A 20,573-nucleotide genomic window follows, 5' to 3' on the forward strand; every position below is an offset into this window, starting at 1 on the left:
AGCCATTTGTGCAATACGTTTAATAACATGTATGTATGTAAATATGTGCAACGCCCGAGATCTTGACTGCAGCCATACATAAGTCATGAAGACTTTTTTCTTTAGAATTCCCTTATAACGTATATTATGATTATAAAAGAATGAGAAACATTTTAAACGTTTCCCTTTCCTTTTTATGAGGGACCTTGGCCAAAATCCCGATTTTGCGCAAGGTTTCAAAGAACAGGGTAATTAGCAAAGCGAAAATTCAATTTCATTCTCCCAATTTGGGTCGTGTGAGTATTAAAAAACAGTTTGCAGTGACCCAACCTGCAGGCTGGGTCACTTGTGCCCATTCGGCGCAATCAAACGTTCTTCCAATTGAACCACACAATACGCGAGTCATTTAAGAACAGAAAAATTCTTATCCTAGCGTTACAGAAGGGATATTAAATGTGATACCGGAGCTGACTGGCGGGAAAAATCGGCAGTTTATTGGGAGACGTTTAGAAACGCTGTTACCGTACATCAAGAGCGTCAGCAGAACATATGAAGTTGCCTTCTTGCGCGCTCATCAAACAAAACAAAACACATTAGGAGAAAATCCATTATCGATAGTGACAGAGGAGCAGGATGAAAAACAACCTTGGCACAGGCCCTCAGTTTAATGGCCCGCTCGAAGCGCCATCTAAGAGAAACTGTAAATCATTCGGCGCGATATTGAGTTATCAAGGGCGAAATTCGGGAGATCTATTAGTATTCAGCGCCATCCCGCTGTTGAATATATTTCAACTCGTGCGTCAAACTCCGCCTCTGACGGTCCTTATTGGGTCGGTCTGTTGCATATTCAAGCCAGCTTGTTAATATCGTCGGCCGGCATCAATTAAATCCACGTGACAGCCATGATAACCCGGCAACTCCAACCAAGTTCAGTCTCTTTGTGTTTATACAACTGAACCGTGCACAGAGGAAGAGCACAATTTTTTCTTGGTCTAGTTTTTGTACCATCAGCCGGAACCTTAGACAGCAGTCCATTTTGAAATCCTTAAGACGTAAAATAACTCGAATTGATGTTTGAAGCAAAGGATTGTGGACTTTTTTGCATACCAAGACAAGATTTTTCGAGACAGTAATCAATTTAAAAATAATAAAATTGTTTTCTGTTTATAGTTCAGGACAAACACAAAGGAGTTCATTCGTGGTATAAAATTCACGTATATTTTTCATTTAATATTCCTGCCTGCTCTCCCTTACTTCTTTTTTTTAAACTGCGTGTCAAATATTACGTAGACAATCAAGAAGAATTTGAAGGGGATCTTTTTTTTCCCCAAATATTCGTCCATTAAAGGAGAAAAAATTGCCCATATTTTATCAAAAGACATTTTGAATAATTGAAATTCTAAATGTGGTTGCTGTTGGGGATTTTAAGGAATTTTTAGAATTGCACGTTATAAAAAGGCTAGTTGCTGGCTGAAATTAATAACCATAATTTCGCTCTCCTAGCAGCTCATCTGTTCCCTCCTTAAGTTAGAGTATGGTGACCATCGAAGTAAAAGGAACTTATTAATGGAATAACTCAAAAAAAGGTGGTTGTCTTAATTTACCAATTTATCTGTAAATTCGACTATATTCGAAGAAAGCCATTGCACGCAAATACGTCTGGGAGCCATTGACCATTAAAATTATAAAAAATAAAAATAATAGGAGTAATTGCCCACAAACGAGATATACTCTAGTTGTATTCTGACAGTTTCACCCCTCAGTGTCTCTACCCGTGCATTAATCCACTGACCCTCCCTCTGTAGCTGCAGATTTGGATCTAATTAAGAACACAGGGGTGACGGTGTTCTGAAATGAATCTATCTCACTTTTCGATTGCTGAAACTTTCCGAAAGGAAAACCTAGCAGGTGTCGGGATGACAGATGACTTCTGTGAGCTCCGCCTTTCTGTCATCCTGACAGCTGCTTTCCTTTTCGTTAATTTTATTTCATTTTCTTCTAGAAAAAGCGTAAATTTAGAGCCCGTATTTAATTGCCTTGTCACTGCTGGTGTGTGCCATCGATTTCTTTCTTTTCAGCTTTTCTTTTCTGTCTTTTTATAAACACTCGATATAAGTGCAATGGTTCCCAGTCAGCTTTCAAAGAGAATTAAATGCTTGCGTAATCACAGATGTAAGAAGATCAAAATGAAAAACACAAGTACACTTTTTTTCTGGTGTTTATATGTTGATGTTTCTGAATTTTTAGCAAATAATAAATGGATCGATTCGGACTATTATTACTATAAGTACCAAAAAGAGGGAACAGATAAGATAATTCATAAAAACAGTACTACGACTAACAAAGTGACATTGACAAAACAGCTGACTTTTATTACCAAAATCTCCTCTTCAAAACAGCTGGAAGCATCGCACACACCACCTGAATGAAACAAAAAGAGGAAATCAATATTTCCATTCATATCGAATCTAATTATCCCGCATTACAGTTAGGGAAAAGCAACGTGAAGAGCTAATTTATAAAAATAAATTGGCATCAAGTTGTCTGCTAAGTACTACCGGATAAAAGATACCTCCCTATTTCATCCTTAGACTGCTAACGTACCAAGTCATAAAATTCCTTCTGGAAAAATGCTTTAATTTGAACTAGACTATTCCAAAGAATCACTGGTTTCATCGTTAACAACTCAAGATTGCACTGCACAGTCCTGTTTCATGATATCCTTAGATTTTGGGTATTTACACCAGTTCCTCAGTCGATAACGAGAAAATGAGACCATATCGTATCTTAAACCAAGCGAAATATCTGGTCAGACCTCGCATGGATGCATTTTAACCCCAAAAATTCTCGCTTCTCTGTCCATTATGAAGTACACAATAAGCTGAAACAGATTTAGATCCGACGACTTATTTCTCATCTACCATCTTCCACATCAACAGCAACGATGTCTTACCTCATTTACATTAATTGAATCATCATTAGTGAAACAGAAGTAGAGGCCAGAAATTCAGAACTTTGTTTGGTTACTGGAAAACTCCACAACTTCAACTGCTGCATTTCCTCTAAAAATCACACTCATTTGGCTGCTCCCTAAATCAAACATTGCACCTGTAACCACTAGCAACGAATTTAACTGATGTAAGTTCTTAGGACTTAACGCACAATGAGTGGAGCTCCGAGTTTCAAAAGAGACTTAAATGATGACAGGAATTATGTGATGTAGAAGGGTGATATTTAAGAACGCCATACCGCGTGCACATTTAAATCGCTAATGAAAAGAAAAGCCTAAATGTTGGAGCAAAGCCAACGCTATAAACCGGCTCAGGCAATCCAATTTCTCCACCCCCCCCCGGCACTAATAATTTCTAATTAGAACTTTTAGTATATCTCAAGGAACTTTTAATGTTAACTGCATCTTTGAGGCCTGTCCTTATTTAAATGTCTCTTATCAACTCTAACAGAGAGGCAAGTAGTTTTAATGAGCCATTAAAAACTCTCACGCTTTCCTAATGAAGGCCCCATGTCATCACGACGCTCGCGAGGTCATGTCTGTGTGTATGTGTAAAATATTTAAACCGTTTAATTATGCATGTGTACAGTCCGAACAATAAAATCAGCCATCATTATTACAAGTACAGAGTTTTGTGTTGGAGATTTTTTCCCTATTCGGTGCCTAATGGTCGAAGGCCCAGTTCGCTACGTAGACGAAACCCCCACGTTCATAACGAAAAGGGGAAATGAAGCGAAAGCAAAAAACTTTAACGGTTTCATAATCGAGTAAACTGCAACACCTGAGGTAACGAAGTTATCCTTCTGTCTCTCTCAGTCTGTTTCTTCAAGAAGAGGAAAAAGCAGCAAAAAGTTGGATCGCACAGACCAGTTGAGATAGCCATTATACTTAGATGGATTCCAATCAGCTGTTTTTTTATTCCAGATTACCAAACTACCTTTTACTTTGAAAGGAATGAACCTTTCCTTTCCATAATTACAAGGAATTGTATAATAATAGTAGAACTTTTTATTTTATTTATATTTATTTATTATTTCTATTTATTTATTTCATTTTTTTTTTATCAACAATCTTAGTATGCTACTCAATATACTTGCCGTTGCATTTCTTGGAAACTATTGCCATCAGGACCTGGAAAAAACACCAATGGAATTTTCCCTTCTTCTTGGAAATTTGCTCATATCCAGCCAGTTGCTAAATAAAAGGGTGACAAATCTCCCACTTCCAATTATCGTCCCATCTTACCTCTATTCCTCTGTAAAGTAATGGATAAATCCATTAACTGCCAACTCAAACTATCTTGAAATCTTCCATTGATCATTTATCACCAGTATGGATTCCATCATATATCCAATGGCTTATGTTACATTCTCTGGACAAATTCGATGGAAAGATCTAGTGAAAGAGAAAGGTCGTGCCTCCGAAACCTCTCGAAAGCTTCTAGACTCTAATAAAAGAGTATTTAGGTTATCGATAACGTTTCTCAGCCGGTTGCTAGAGATACTTCTAAGACTTTTGATCATGTTTGGCATAAAAGGACTTCTAAATTTCTAAACAGGCTTCCAATTTATGGACTGCACATTTTTTTTTTTTTTTTTTTTTTTTGCAATTGGATAACCAGTTTTCTATCTGACCGCGCATTGATGGTGAACCAATAACGATTTCTCCAATAACGTTGATTCCATCCACAGTTTTTTTTATGAGAGCACACTGCATTCCACCTTCCATTTTGAGAACCTTGTGCTACAAAGAGCTTCAACTTTTCGAAAATCCACCACCAATCTTTATATGGCAATCTCCAGTCGTTAACTTCAATCTTTCAGTCCAGTGTTCATCTGCGATGACTCAAATTTCTAAACGAGATCACATATCTCTATTAGGAATTACTCTGACGTCTAATCTTTCTTGGCATAAGCATCACCAATATTTTTCCTCCTCTGCACAAGTTTTATTTTGAAGATAATAAAGCACTCAAGCCTGCGTTGGTTTAATTATGTTTAGTTCCAACTTGGAAATAAGTGCATGATAGAGCCAAACGTTTTGGCATTTTCTTACCACTTCTTCAGTGACCGCCGTCTTTGCAATATCACCGTCACAAGAGAGCACTTAGGCCACAACAATTTAACTTATTAAAGAATAAGTTCTTGTGACCTAAGTGATTTCTTGTGAAAAAGTTCTTGTGACCTAAGTGATTTCTTGTGAAAAAGTTCTTGTGACCTAATAACACAGTTTATCTACGCACAAGGAATATCTAAAAACTAGGTTTTCTTTTTCTCTCTCGACGTTACTTTTCTTCTAAACAACTCTTCGTGCTACAAATTTCAAATCCATCCTACCATGGAATATTGTTCCCACATCTGGAGTGGTGCACCCAAACTTCTTTCGAGCTTGTAAGCTCCATTCAAAAGCAGTCAGGTTGATCAATGACCCATCCCTTAAAGTCTCTCCAATCTGTCTCATCGACGTTCAGCATCTGCTGCATGCCTTTTCCACAGATTCTTCCCTGGGCACTGTTCTTCTAAACTGACAACTGTAATTCACCCGCACTCTCCCAAATCAGTCCAAAAACATTCCGCAAACAGTTAGGAAATTTCCTAATCATTTTATAGGTTTCTGCTAGGACAGATCCAAAGTATGCTGTTAAGGAAATCTGATTTATTCAAGAATTAGAGAAACCACAGAAGAAAAAATTTACATGAGAAACTTCTTAATTCATTTAACGTGAAGCTTTCGGGTACTTAAACAGCCCCACACGTTCCAATAAGCAGACTGGGCAGAGCAGTGGTATAAATGAATGTATTTTTTCAGCTTTAGGGATGAAAATAGTCGCATGATGTGTGCTATGGAGTCATGATCATTACCATCCAGAAATCATACCATAACACCAGACGCGAATAGTCGAGTAGCAAGCTTGGCGTGCCAACTTTTTTTTCTCCCTAATCTGTGCAAGTATGCCCCCTCCCCCAGTAATTATCGCCAGGCCAGGACGCCATTATTGGAGGAACATTGGCTCGTTACGAGACGAAATTGTCATTAGGAATCACGTGCGAAAGAAACAAGCACATGGGACATTAAGCAATTTTTAAATAAACGATACCCTGATGATGCTACCAGTTGTAAGCTAGGCCTAATAACAGTTGTGTCAGGGCCTCTGCCGGACACACACGGCGACGATGGCATGGAGCCAAGAGGGCACGGCTATTGACTCGATATTTTTGATAACTGTGTCGAGTTTGTGTATGATGGGGTTTTCGCTGAATTTAATGTCTAGTTTTAGTGTAGGGGGGCGTTGAAGTGTGTTACATAGGAGCAACCAGAATAACGGATTACGATTGTAACTACGTGTAAATAATAGGGCGCTGTGCAGCGTGCGGCACGAGCGGCGATTTATTAAAAGAAAATTAAAATTCGCTCAGAAAAAGAAAAGTTCTCCTGACATGAAGAAACGAGCCAAAGTGCACTTCCGGCTGTTTGATTTGTTGAGAGAGAGGTACGTCAGAACAAGATACCTAATGGAATTTGGACCTCCCCAACAAATCAAACAGGGGATATTCGTGTGTTGTTGTGGTGAACCCATTAGCCGCTGTTGTACATCTTGTGAAGAAGCTTGAGCCAAAGCCGGCCATTTGTTTGTAGTGTGCAAATGGCCGGCTTTGGCTCAAGCTTCTTCACAAGATGTACAACAGCGGCTAATGGAAGAAACCCTGGGATCCGCCACAACACACGAATATCCCCTGTTTGATTTGTTGAAGAGTTCCAAATTCCATTAGGTATCTTGCTGTGACGTACTTCTCTCCTTTTCTGTCCTATATATACAAAACAACTGTCATTTATCCATCTTTCAAAGCGATTTTTCAGAAGGAAAAATCAGTATCTTAAACGAAGAACTATAAATCGCACAAAAGGATAAATCTTTAAACACGGATATACCATACAGAGGTTAGATCTTAACGCAATTCTATACAGATCCACATGATTAAAATTTACATCGATTTTATTTATCGGGAAAATGATAATTTATAGTATACCAAATAAGTAACTCCCTGTTTTGAATTTCGTATAACTTTCCATATTTTTAAATCAATTTTAGTGAAATTACAGTTTTATTAACGGTTTCATTTTAGCAGAGTTGAGATGGAAAGTAAAAATCCAGAGTACATGAACCCCCGTAGTGACATCTTTCTGTGGAGTAGGGCTAAGGGAAATGTTTACCGCAAAAACCTTGATAAACTTGACCCGAATTGCAATATTTTCTTCCAAGAAAAGGATTAGATCGAGAAAGGTAAGTTGTACAAATTTTAAAATAGGGAGTTACTTATTATACGTGAAAGAGAGAAAAAATTGAGCGTTGTCCTAACCTGAAATGACCATTCTCAAAAGAGAATTTTGATTAGGGATGAAAAACATTGCTGCTCTTAGCAAAATTTTCCTCTAATATTCGTGGTATGGGCAGCGTCCTCTTTAATGGTCAATAAGGATCGTGTTATTCTTTCCACGTGATCTCGATGCTCATACCTGTAGCTGCAAATGAGTGATAACTTAGTGGAGAGAGAGAAAAACAGAGATAAACAAATGTATGGCAAAAAATACGGCAACAGAAAAAAAAAAACAATTATAGGATGTGTGTGTGTGAGCAAGCCGAGGGGAGAGAACCTTAGAAGCTTAGGGGGAAGGAAAGGAAGAGAGAGAGAGAGAATTGTAACACCAGCTATAGCGTTCCTTTTCGTATGACACGGGCGGAGATGACAGCACCCGGCCGAGTTAGGGAAACGCAGAGAAAAGCATCAGCTTCTGGGCTGCAGCTCATTAATCATGCAGCACAATGAAGGTGGGCATGAACAAAGAGTGAGTGGAGGGGGGTGGAGACAGATCCTAAATTGTAATGCACATATCGCCAAATGACTGATGGCAAGAAGACGAACATGGCGTCCGCAGTGTAGAAGTTCTTAATTTAAGTCAACGGCGTCCGCCGCGGGAGTAACGATAAGAAAGTTTCCCCGTCATACATATTTACGGTGGTGCCCGGCATTTGCACGCGCTGAGGAAGAAGAGTGGGGGGGAGGGAAAGAAAAAACGACGTCGCCAACTGCGAATTGTGTGTGTGGCGGGAAATGAGCACTACTCCTCCCCCCCTCCGAAAAACCGCTTCAGGGGACCTAAGCCCCGGGTCATCAATCACCTGCGAGAAGATGTCGCCCACCAGGAACGCGACATGTGTTAAATCGTATTCAAATTAAGCGGGAGGAGCAGTGATAAATGGAATAAGCTTTCACTTCCGCCTCTACCCTTTGCCACTTCCGGTTCTAGGTGACAGTTATAAAAGACACTCCGAACCCTACAGGCCTCGGCTCGCAACTTACCGTTCCGGCAAAGAACGACATTTCGCTCAGCCGGAGCAGCACTCAGCGTGTTCTTTTAGAGGAATACACCATTCTTGGTGCTTTTCACGTGGCCCTTCCCCAGGCAATCACCTATCGCTCCTATTATCTCTGCTAACATATGAGAGAATTATTCACCGATACGTTGGTGGCGACTGTCAAAGGTGAAAAAAATACGGCGACAGCCCGTTTAATGCAAAGCCGTCCTCGTTCGCTCTCCTTCGTTTTACAATGATCGCCGCCGAGCGGAACCACACTGTTAAACACCTCATATTACGCGGTTTCTCCCGGGGCACGAGCTATAGTAGCGAAGAGCGATACTAAAGTTGCCTTCGAGTAGCGTCTCAAAGTAGAAGTTCGCCGGATAAACCCCCAGTGCGATTTATGAGAGAAAACTTCGCTGCTAATGTCAATTTGCTTTATCAGTTCCAGCATTCCTCTTGGTCATGGTCTTAAGTTTCGAAATTTTAAATTTATTCTTAAAGTTTAAATCTTTCATAATTACAATAATTACGTATTCGACCCCCTAATTAAGCACTCTGAATGGACGAAGTGTATCACGTACGTCGCTGTGTTTATAGGCAGATGTGCATGTCATACTGGATGAAAAACCTGATATTTAACAGCGAAAAGCCCCTATTTTATCTGCCTGAGATCGATTAACTACAGCTTTAATTGAAGTCTCCTTTAGAAGAGTCCCCATAAACATTCCCGCCATCTAGACAGGATTCGGACCAGCCTTTTGTCACAAGGCCTGGATAGAAAGCAATCGTAACCACCCAGTTACCTGGGAAGGCTATTATGTAAATAAATAATCGATTACTGGTTAAGGAACGGATGCGACAATCATAACTATCATACCAGTCAAGGAGAGGTCGTATGTATTTAGCATATCCATTCATCGTAAGAAATTTAATCCTATGATAATGTGTAGATGATATCCTTAAGACATCTCATTGCAATTCATGGTGGGATTTATTTTACCACACGAACTGTAGAGAATGAATAGTGGTGGACCGTGGTAGTTGTTGTATTTGAGGTTTTTGGCACAAGGGCCGTGGACACGCATTTCAAAAAAAACTGAACTGCCAGCCATCAGAAACACAATGTGGAATATTTGAGTTTGGTATTTAGGATATTTGAAATTAAAATATTGGGGCGAGCAAGACCATTCAAATTAAGTGATCTAAATATTGACATGAGCTCACTAGTGAGAGAGATCTGATCAAATCACTGACATGAAACGTTAATTCCCCACTACTACTCTAAGAAGCAAGAAAAGTCATGGAAAAGAACCCATGCCCTCCTCTTCTCTTAAAGTATAACCCATCCGGTCATTTTTTCGAGTTATTTTAGTGAAATTCGAGTTATTGGAAATAATCGAGTTCATTGGAAACAACGGTAATTCAAGCAAAAATATTTGGATTTAATTAATTTGGCGAAATAAACAATGTCTTTTAAGATTTGTCCAATATTATACTGGAGTACCCACGCAATGCCTTTCTCCCAAAATGTGTTTTTCTTTTTTTTCATTAACTGGTATAGCATACATCTTTTTCACACATTTTTCTTTCAACGTCTCTCCCTTTTGAACTACTTTTTAAATCTCAAGTTACACAATTTATTTTCTGCCGTCAGTTCCTTTTTTTTCCAGAGTACATTCTGGATGTTCAACATCTCTTAAATATTTATCAATTTCCTCCTCATAGGATGTCACCCTCATTATATCCGTCCAGCATGTTGAGCGATACAGTGTCAAGCCTCAGTAACGGGAAAATTGCGGGCCGCAATAATCAGCCTTTTTCGATAGCATTCCCCAATGCGCAGATCCATCTGCCATGACTATGTGCACGCGGCAGGGCAGTGGGTGAAACACTGCACTGGTACCAATGACGAATACGCATTTTTGTGTACGATAACAGACGACACAAGTAGCTTTCCTTCTCCCTACTAGTTCATATTCCCAGGCCATTGAGAATGTGCACTGAAAGAGTTCCTGTTCTCCACCCCAGTCTCCACGGCCGAGAAGAGCAGACTTAGGTTTCACTGATAAAGTCCGTCACTGTTAACTGCAGTCGCTATCTCGGAGTCCAAACTTGCAGCCAACCCTCATTTGTCAGTGTCATTCCCAACCTAAGCGTTTCGACTAGAGAGGTATATTTAGCCGACGAAGCCGGTCATTACTGGCGTTCCCTGATGAGGGCTTCTCCATCTTCCCCTCGTTAAGCCTTTCCCCGATTGCATTGTCACCCCACAAGTAGCGCTAACACCTCCTACTAACGAAAGTCCCCCCCTCACTCCACTATACACTTAAACTTTCAGTAAATGCCTTATAAAACAAAATAACAGTGTTTCTCTCTATTTTTGCCTCCCCCTTCCCTGATGTTTATAGATTAGTAAACGCAGGTGTCTTGAAATAACACCGTACCTGCTTTACTCTCCATTTTAACCATCCCCACTTGTAGCTTCGCTGAGGGACGTGGGTTATCCAAACTAATTAGGCCTTTACCAGTTCAGATAATCAATTCTGGCTCCTTTTGTTTTGATACAGAAAATATTGGGTAGACATTTTGTTTTGCAATTCCACGATAAAATTGTCCTAAATTCATCCTATGTCTTATAAAAGTATATTTTTTGAGTTTATGCACCAACTTCGTAATGCATTTGCACTGCTTTAAATATAGAGATTTCGGGAGTCCCATTGGGGCTCTAAGGGGATCGCTTATAATTCGAACCATCTGTGTACACATGACAATAGCGAGCTTTTACAAGAATGGATTGCATGTAATTTCCTGTTAGTTTGATTTTTTGTTTAGAATTGAGTTGAAGTAGAGATCCATTTGCATCTATAGTCTTCGGATTACAAACGTTCTAAAAGCACCTGGAGCTATTCTGAGGGCACTTGTAATAAATAGTGTTAATCTTTACAAGGACACTTTTCCTAGGAACCGTCTAAGACCTGATTAACACGAAATAGATGAAGTATGGTGTCCGATCAGCATGCCATGGCATAGCTGAAATAGCTCTCCGAATATGCAGATGTATTCTGAAGTGGTTTATTGTGGAGTATTAAATCAAGAAACATTCAGAAAGCAGGATAATCTGAATTTTTCAGCTTTAATTGAATTCAGGGTGAACAGAATATTTTTTTAACGTGGATAACAAAAGACTTCTTATCACAAACACAATTAATTGGTATCCAAAGTTCCATGTTATTTATTGAGACTAGAAGTTGCCTTTTATGTTATGTGAACGACAGGATATGGGCAAAATAATGGAAACAATGATATAAAAGAGATTTATAACGTATGAACCAATATGGTGTTCGACCACCTTTGCTTTTAAAATAGCTTGTAGTTAAGTGGAATAGATCCAAATAAATCTTGAACTGTCTTAAGAGAATATTTTACCATTCTTCATGGAGGAACGTTTCAAGCTTCTCGAATGATGATAGTGGACGAAACCTGCTTTTCACTTTTCTCTCCAAATATGCTCACAGTGGTATAATGACCTTTAAGTCTGGTAATTGTGAAGACAAGCCATGGGAGTGCTAGCCTCAGATTCATGCTCCTCATACGAAGATTGGGTACATCTGAATGTGCGTGTTGCAGTATTATCATCTTGAAATATAGCATCGTTTGTAAGAAAAAAATGTTTGCACCATAGGATGGACCTGGTCATTCGGAATATCAAGGTGGCAATAATTCGGCCGTTCAGGGTGATGGTAGGACCTAAAGAATACCAAGATGTCTGTCCAAACAACTGTTGACCCTCTTCCATATTTGACGGTTGGCACAAGACAGTCAGGGTGATGTTGTAAAAAGTATGAATGGCGACTGGACTGAAATTATGATTTTTGTGCTCCTTTTATCATGTTTCCTTCAGTACTTTAAGAAACAGAAAAAAGAAAAAAAAAATCCACTGCATGTTCATAAATACGCCATCCGCATTACAAAAACTTCTACTTTCATATTAGATATTTGAATATTTCCATTATTTCGTCCACCTCCTGTATGTTTCTATTCAGAATGACTTTTCTCAAGTTATTTATTTTTATTGCAAAGAGTTTGGCACTCAGTCCAAAGAAGAAAATCTCAAGGACTTTCTTCTTTAACACGAGTCTGAGAAAGAACATTTCGGACTTTAGGAAAGTTTCCCCAGTTATATATTCCTCCGATTTTGACGACATTGTTTTTTGGAGTTTATACGATTGAAAAATAGTCATTATCGTACAGATCATTAAGCACCCTACTCCACAGATAGATAAAAAAAATGGACCAAGAGATGGAGAGATCAATAGCCGAAGTGATTCCTGAAGAAAAATGCATGTTGATATGATTGCCAGTTTTTAAACAGGGTAAGACTATGATTATCTAGTGAAGATTATATTATTTGTCCTCTGTTATCCATGTGGGAGGATCCCCATGGAGGATAATGTCCGTAAAAAGCTCCTCAGCAGAAGGGAGTCGATAATTGCAAAATAAATGCTTAAAGCTCTTTAAAAGTATGTGCTAAATTTGGAGAAAGATTTCACACGTTCTCTAAGTAACAGATGCACTACGTGGAATAGTAATTGAAGTGCTGTTGGTTGGATTGACTGTGTTTTATACTTCAGGAAAAAGAAGAGGCTGTGTCTATCAGCCAATAATATGTTCTGAGAGACTGCAGCAAATGTCGTGGCTGTAGATTAGCCATAAAAAGAGATGGTTGAAAAAAAGATTAGCCACAAAAACTGCATACGCGTTCTTTGGTGTAACTAGTAATGGTTGTTTGCTGCGACCTTATACTTTTGCATTTAATTTTCAATTTTTCAAACGTCACACAATTTAAGGTATGCAGGATGAGCTCCTTTACAATTTAGGCAGTGAGGAACTGTTGCAGTAAAATCCGTCTGGATATGATCGTATGACTCACAATATAAATAGACAGAGTCCCTTCAATATGCTGCCTGTGAGCGACCAAACTTTTGGCATTTGTAGCAGTGTATAAGATTCGAAATGAATGGACAAATATGACAGTTTAAATAACCAGCTGTTAACAACACTGGGCAAATTTAGGCTGAAAGTATGATATTGAGAGTTGGAACGAGCTTTCCATCCTTTCGAACTAGAATGATGGTGTATATATAGCTTTTGGCATATATAGCTTTCTGACCTTGCGATTCTTGGACAATTTCGTCTTCTGTACTACTCATCGAGTAGGATATTCGTGTGGTTTCCAAAACTAAGTTTCCTGACTGCAGTCTTTTAACCACTGCAGATCACACACACTTTTAAATGAGGAACGGAAAAGGCTTTTTTGAAAGACTGATTTTTCAGAGTGCATTATAAAGAAGGAGGAGAAAATCTCGAGTGCTGATACCCTTTCTCATTTTCTTAGGAGATTTAGTGTCATGGTCAGGTTGATATCGGTCCAAGTGAGGCGATGAGCATAAGGGTTATAGATCTTTTGGCCCTGGGAGGCTCTTCCTTTCAGGGTTCCATCCGCGCCAGGTGGAAACAAGAGCAATTCCACTTGGTGGCCAAGTGGAGGGCAAGAATTAGTACGGTTAGTAAAAACAGCACAAAAAGAAGTCTGATTAGTTTAAGAAAATTGGATTTGTTACTGATTACAACTGTATAAGTTTTGTAATTGCTTTGTCAAGAGCACAGAGAATCGCTTGGCATCCAGAGGGCCCCCTACTCCACTGTAATATGTATTTTAAAAAACATTCATCATTTCTTATAAGCTTTTATCAACCTTCGGTGAAGCGTTTCATTACCTAACGTTCGTTAGTCAATCAGCATTCAATTTTATGTCTTTCCAGAAATGAAATACTCCTTACATTTTATGACAGTCCCGTACGAATTACAATACTCCAAACCCAACTGAACTTCCATCAGCCGAGTTCGCAGCAATGATTAATTGAAACGCTTACTCGATGAAGAAAGTGGCGTCCTTCAAGAACCTAACTGCCATCTCTTGAAGATTATCGGAACTACGAGGAAACGTATTGGCTAAGTGCATTCATTTGCAGCACGTGTGGGCATCGCGTTTTGTGTTGTTTATACAAGTTCTAACAGCATCTTGACAAGGAAGAAAACAGTTTATGAGGTAACAGGAAACTTGAAAGAATACGATGTTCACTAAACTAATCATAAAGTGCATTCAGCCAGTGCAAAAAAGAAAAAGATACCCGTCATTCTCCTTATCTCTCCACTGTGACAGATGCTGTATGTTACGTTTTTGCAGTTGGTGTAAAGAAATGATTTCCTCAATATGTCCAAGGTATCAGTTTACAAGATGGAACCTGATCATTAATGGCTTTTTGAGTTTTTTGATAAAAAAACTCAAAAAGCTATGGTACATAATGACAATGCGCCATATTTAGGTGGAATATATGAAATTTCACATAAATTTTTTACCATGAGTTGCCGAGGTATTGCACAACCCTTTAAATAAAAAAAATTAAAAATCACTACTCCAATGGAGAAATATATTGTAATTTATTTAAAGTGTACGCACTAGCATAAATAAATTGCAATATACTTTTTCATTGGGGTAGTTCTGCTTATTAAAGTAGTGCTATACCTAGGCAACCCGTGGCGAAGTGCCTCGGCAGTATGAGATCGATGCACTACATAAGCAAATCTAGTTTGGTGACTGCTATCTGCAAAATTGTGCTTTACTTGTATTTGAAATCAAGATGAACGCAAAGAATGACATCGCTCGTCTGAGCTGGGTCAAAGGAGTCCACTTATACGGAGAAAGAATTCGTTTTATGGCGCAAAGGCTGCTTTGACTATACTGCGCCTGTTGAAATTTTTTTCCAGGATTGATCAATATGTTCACTGTCTGGATTCCAGACGATAAACACTCTCCAGAAGACAGAGTCCAGGAATCGAATCCAAGAGAACTAACCATTTGTTTTCCTATAAGATGAGATAAGCAAAAATTACGTATTCTTAGATATGAATGAGTGGAAAGGTCTTTTAGCTGTAAAGTACATATTCCACTTAATGGGTCTGGAAAACTTTTTGCAAGGGAAGCTTTTCCAACGTGGTCTAGATCTAGACATGCCAAATGATTTCACTATATACACACACTGCATTTTTAACTGACTCGCAAGGTCATGGACTTCATGACGTTGGTAATTGCAACTTACCACTTCCTAATACAAACGCACCACTTCCAGTACTTGAACTGGCTGCTCTGCAATTTCCCGATGAGCATATTGAACACGCAATATTTGGAGTTCTACCATCTCCAGGAGATTTCTTACGATGTATTATATAACAATATTTTGAATGTATTTTGTATAACTGGCTGTTTTCTTGATTTAATGTTTTTTCTCTCTAATAATTTAATTTTATAAACAAGGAGTGGATTCTTTTAATTTGTAAATTTCTTTGTTCTTCTTTCCAGATTGTCCGATGTCGGTGTAAACCAAGTGGCTGTTTTCTCACGTGGTCGCTTTAAAAAAGTTAGAAGAACTTCGTGTTGCTTGACATATCAGTGGATAAAACAAAAATAAAACTGTAGTTGTTCGTTGTCCTCTTATCACCAGTTGTGCGGAAATCCACACTTTAGAGCCGTGCATATCTAAGGACAAAACAAAGATTCTAGACCGCGGAGTGGTACCCGGACTTCTCTTATCGTCAGTCTTAGACCAGAAATTTCCCATGTTTGTTCTTTCGTTTGCGGGTGAAGTTTCAAATCTGATGACTTCAAAGACTTCTGCAGGTCGCCAGTGTCGATTGTGGTGTTCGGAACAGGTTCGGATCGACTAGCTGCAAAGGAGCACAACGCTGTCACGGAAAGCTAAACTTGTGTGAGGTGCATCGCTGTTTGTGAAGCGAAGATTTCCTATTTGTGTACCAGAGATAGAACAATAGGTCTGCTGTGCACGCGAACGCTCATTGTTGTAGATTTAGGGAAGTGTCTTAGACACAGTTGTCTGTTCCACGTTCTTTGTATATTATCTCAAGTGGAGCAATGCAAGGTCAAGCGAACCTCAATCTCTAACAAACCAAACTTTTGAGGGCCTCCATTATTAGACTTAATGATTTTTAAGAAATAGAAAACGCGTTTACAAATCAGAATTTGTATGCACTGAGGTTAAAAAAGTGTATTAAGCTCCCGGTAAAGAATCACTCAGGAAAACATAACGCAAAGTTGCGCTTTTCATGTTCAGAGAGAAAGAAACAGTCCACACAGTCTCTTTCCTGTAGCCTCAACAAAATGCAGCCTTTCGCTTAAATTAAATCACTTTTTGCTTTCCACTGAGACTTCTAAATGAGTAAATACACAAGGGTGGACATTAGTTACTCTCAGTTGATCTGTTAAAGTTAGTGCTTCTCCAGAAGACCGAGTCTAAATCATTACGCTTGCAAAAATCTTAAGCAAACATTAAAGGCATTATTACATTTCAGGTTTAAGATAATAAATTAAAATCCATTAAAACTACCGGAAGAACAGAAGTCACAGAGGTTAAAATAATTTTGATGATGGTCTTTTAAACGGTACTGCTGTGGTTATCCTGTTAATTCAACTGCTATAAGCGCATGTTCAAGAGAATAGGCGATGAATAGGCACACACTATATCTGGCCAATCAGCATTTTCTTTCCACGATAAACCTTTTCTAACATTCTCGAAAGGTCAATGAATGTTCAAAATGATTACTGAACTCTTCTAACACTGCCATTTAAAATTTGGATTTCAGTTAAGAATATTTTCCCCCACATAGTTGCAACTCAACATCCTGTTGGCTTAAAATCATGTGAGGGGAAAAAGAAAAGAGACCTGGATTCACGACTGATAATTTACGTTCTCCCCTATGTTTCCTTTCAGTCCCTCATTATTTTTTGTACCTGAAAACAGGTAAAAAGCTATAAACGTGTTCGATTCTGAACTGTTACAGAGCTATGGCTGCCTAAAACTAAAAAAAACCTGTCGTTTTTAATAATAAAAATTAGATAAAAATGAACAGACACGTACCTATAAAAATGTTTATTTACACTAGATATATGCTTGTTTTATTTATTTATTACCACTGAAACAAACTATTTTTAAAAATTCAAGCAGCCATTAGCTCCATAATCTTATTTGACAGAAAAATAAATAAATAAATAAGTCGCATATCCATTGCCAAAAGTGTCCAACTCTTCCTTAAATTTTGCCAATCTCTCCGCCTTGGTCATCCTTGTAATTAACTTATTCCAACGTTCCAGAACATGCTGCTTGAATATTAACTTCAAAAGCCTAGTTTGCATGACAACGTTTATATGAACATTTGTCGTTGGATCGAAACGCGCGCGCGCACACCCACCCCCAAAGGGAAAAAAGTACTCAACACAACTAAAGTTTTTTTTTTAAGATTCATATTATCATCAAACAACTGCAAGCCCAAGTTGACTATTTTGCGCTTAATTTTGAAATTGGAATTGTTCAAATGTAGATTTGATTCCTCCGTTTAATCTAAAACGGTTGCAAAATATGGAGTGAATAAAATGAAACCGGGTTTTGCTGTAATACAGTTTACGGCTTTACGAATAACTCTTCTATCAATCCACCACTCTTCTCTCAAATGATTCGCCGTTATATACAGGAATAATTTTGTTTGGTCTCCGCATGACTTCTATATCCACTTAAGGACACAGATTTTATCTTCAGCTACTCGTATAAGGCCAGGCACACTCACCATAATCTCTTTTCGCATGAGTTGCAGGCCAACTTCTGAAGATTCTAGTTTGAATACCGTATTATAGCAAGCAACCGTTTCAAGGTTGATTCCTCCTCGTAATCAAAAGAAGCTTAGCAGTCCTGCAGACATTTAATACATCGCACAGGTAAACAAGACGGTCAATTGATAAAAGGGTCAAATCACAATAAAGTCGGTTCGATTTTCAAAAATATACATAATAATTCAGCATCAATACAATTTAAAATGTTAACTGAAATTGAAATAGTATACAAGTCGCTGAATTTCTATTTCCATCCATAAACGGCTGATTATTTTATTATTAGATGTCTTCCGCTCTTCTCGATCGAGAAGGTGGTGTTTGTAAAGAATTTAAATACCACACATAAAATGAGAAAATGAAATACTGAAAATCAGTCTAATCTTAGCAGAAATGGTTAACGTCTGGCACAACTCCCAGAATGTTACGAAAATAGCTAGAAACTGCACCGTGTCACCTGAAATGGTTAATAAATACCGTATTTTTCGAAGTATAGTGGGAACATATACAGAAAGGCTGCTTACAGTTCAGAGGAAGTGGGAAATTTTCAATTATACTCGACACAAACGATCAAAAATAAATCAGTCGTCCAAGTTTATCATGGCTTCCGATAGCCCAATAAGGTCATCAGCTAATCAATGAATCTTGTAGTTAAAAAGCTCTGTTATAAATTTAAAAAAGGTGTAGGGGAGCTCTTTAAATAACCACACTTTTACATCTATTAAGCTTGTAGCTGAATTAATTTCTTACTGTTTGAAAGTTTAATCGCGTACATATACTAGCATATCAGCAATTGATTTTTTAAGAACTGGAACACAGAAAGTAGTTATACTAACAATTCCCAGCACTTATTTTAAAAATAAGTAATGGATATCCCCTGTTTAATAGTGCATTACATATAATGGAATTATCAGATGATTTTTTTTAAATAATTTGCTTCAATTTATAATTGAAAGTAAATGGAAGACCATTACGAAAACTCGAGTTTTAGATAAATCAGAAGGTAGAATCCTTCTAAAGATTTCAAACTGCCTGTACATATCATTTTTTACAAATGGAACCTTCTTCTGTTTGTTAATGTTGTATATCCCAGAAAACAAACGTTATTTTGGGGTTAAACATCTGTTAATTTATGGAAAAAAATATATAAAATGCTGTATCTGACTGTAATTATATGTTACGTGAAAAATATGTAATTATCAATTGGAAGCTCATTTTAATATGTGATGTAAGAACAGATACCACTGAAATAAATCTAAAACTTGAATGTATGCAACGATTACATGCCCAAGAAAGAATTAAGAGTCAAGGTCCTTTCATGTCTGTCTGAGAACGTAGTTCTGAATCATCTTTTAAGATTTTTTAAATATAAAATACTGTTTATATCTCTGTCAAAAACCATGTAATTTTATGTTCTTTAGTATTATTTTAATGTGAGCTTTGGTTGGTTTTGTCGGAGATGCTTGAAACCAAAGTGCCCAATATAGTTTGTGTTGTGTATGCCAGGAAAGTGTGCGCGTGCTCAAAGACAATTGTTTGTCCACCACAAGACAGAATTTTATTTAAAGCTGTTTTTCCAGTTTCTATTACATCAAAGAAGAAAACCACCTCAGTGGAAGCAAGAAGCGTGTCCTTTAAGACAAAAAAAGACATTCTTAGTGAGGGATTGTTTGTCCCTCTAAGTGCAGAAAGCCTGCGAACTTTCTCGGTGATACTTCACCGGACTGAATCTGGAGTGAAAGTCAAAAAGAAAAAAAAAAACAACTTCATCGACATCCAGTATTTGTTCATATTACTGTTCACTGTATTTAAACCTGTTTTGTATCACTCATCCCTAGTCTTGTATATACCTCTGCATAAGACTCCGGAAGTGATGTAATGTTTTACTTCCTGACGAGTAATAATCCGCATTAGATCGACACTTCACACGAATGGAATTACTTAAAGATCAGTGACGAAAAAACTAAACCTCTTGGTCAGCATTCTTAATTGTAGGGAGTGAAAATAATTGGCCGCAAGAAAAACCAAATTCTCTCGCGTTGTAGTCACTTCAGGTTAGCTCGCTTTGGCAAAATCCGCGTTATAAAGGTTTGCCTTTAACGATTATTTTTTTCAAGGCCTCAACATCGAAATATTTAAGTACCAATGGCTTTTGTTGAACAAAAATGTAGAAAACTAATATTAAACATAAAAATCTTTGCTGGAATGGAACCATTGAAGGCAATAAAAAGAAGGCTTTTTATTCTGTTTTCAACAGGCGTTATAAAAAAGGATGTTTGCAGACTCTTTTTCCCAAGTCTGCAAACATTTCTCTTCGTTTCTTTTTTTCGTCATTCATCTACTGTTTGTAGTGACCGATTTCACACAAACAAGAGGACATTTTCACTTTTCACAAAAGTCATCAGCCATCATTGTTTACCGCGGTGTCATCAGTCGTTGATCCCTCTACTTCTCTCCGCACTGTTCATTAAGTTTTTAATCACCTC

At 38.0% G+C, this 20,573-nt stretch overlaps 1 protein-coding gene across 4 annotated transcripts in view; it reads left to right on the plus strand.

Moving 5' to 3' along the window:
• LOC150089187 (dachshund homolog 1-like) overlaps nucleotides 1–17,274 on the plus strand; it is a 279,932-nt gene extending 262,658 nt beyond the window's left edge. For all 4 annotated transcript variants that reach the window (XM_090388287.1, XM_090388294.1, XM_090388303.1 and 1 more), the window contains one exon: nucleotides 15,772–17,274. In XM_090388287.1, coding sequence (XP_090244413.1) covers nucleotides 15,772–15,791 — 20 coding nt within the window. In that variant the 3' untranslated portion in view covers nucleotides 15,792–17,274. The remainder of the gene's footprint in view (nucleotides 1–15,771) is intronic.
• Nucleotides 17,275–20,573: the final 3,299 nt, after the last annotated feature.

The sequence above is a fragment of the Mastigoproctus giganteus genome, chromosome 2 (genome assembly GCF_048544385.1).
Source record: "Mastigoproctus giganteus isolate SK-2022 chromosome 2, ASM4854438v1, whole genome shotgun sequence".
NCBI lineage: Eukaryota > Metazoa > Arthropoda > Arachnida > Uropygi > Thelyphonidae > Mastigoproctus > Mastigoproctus giganteus.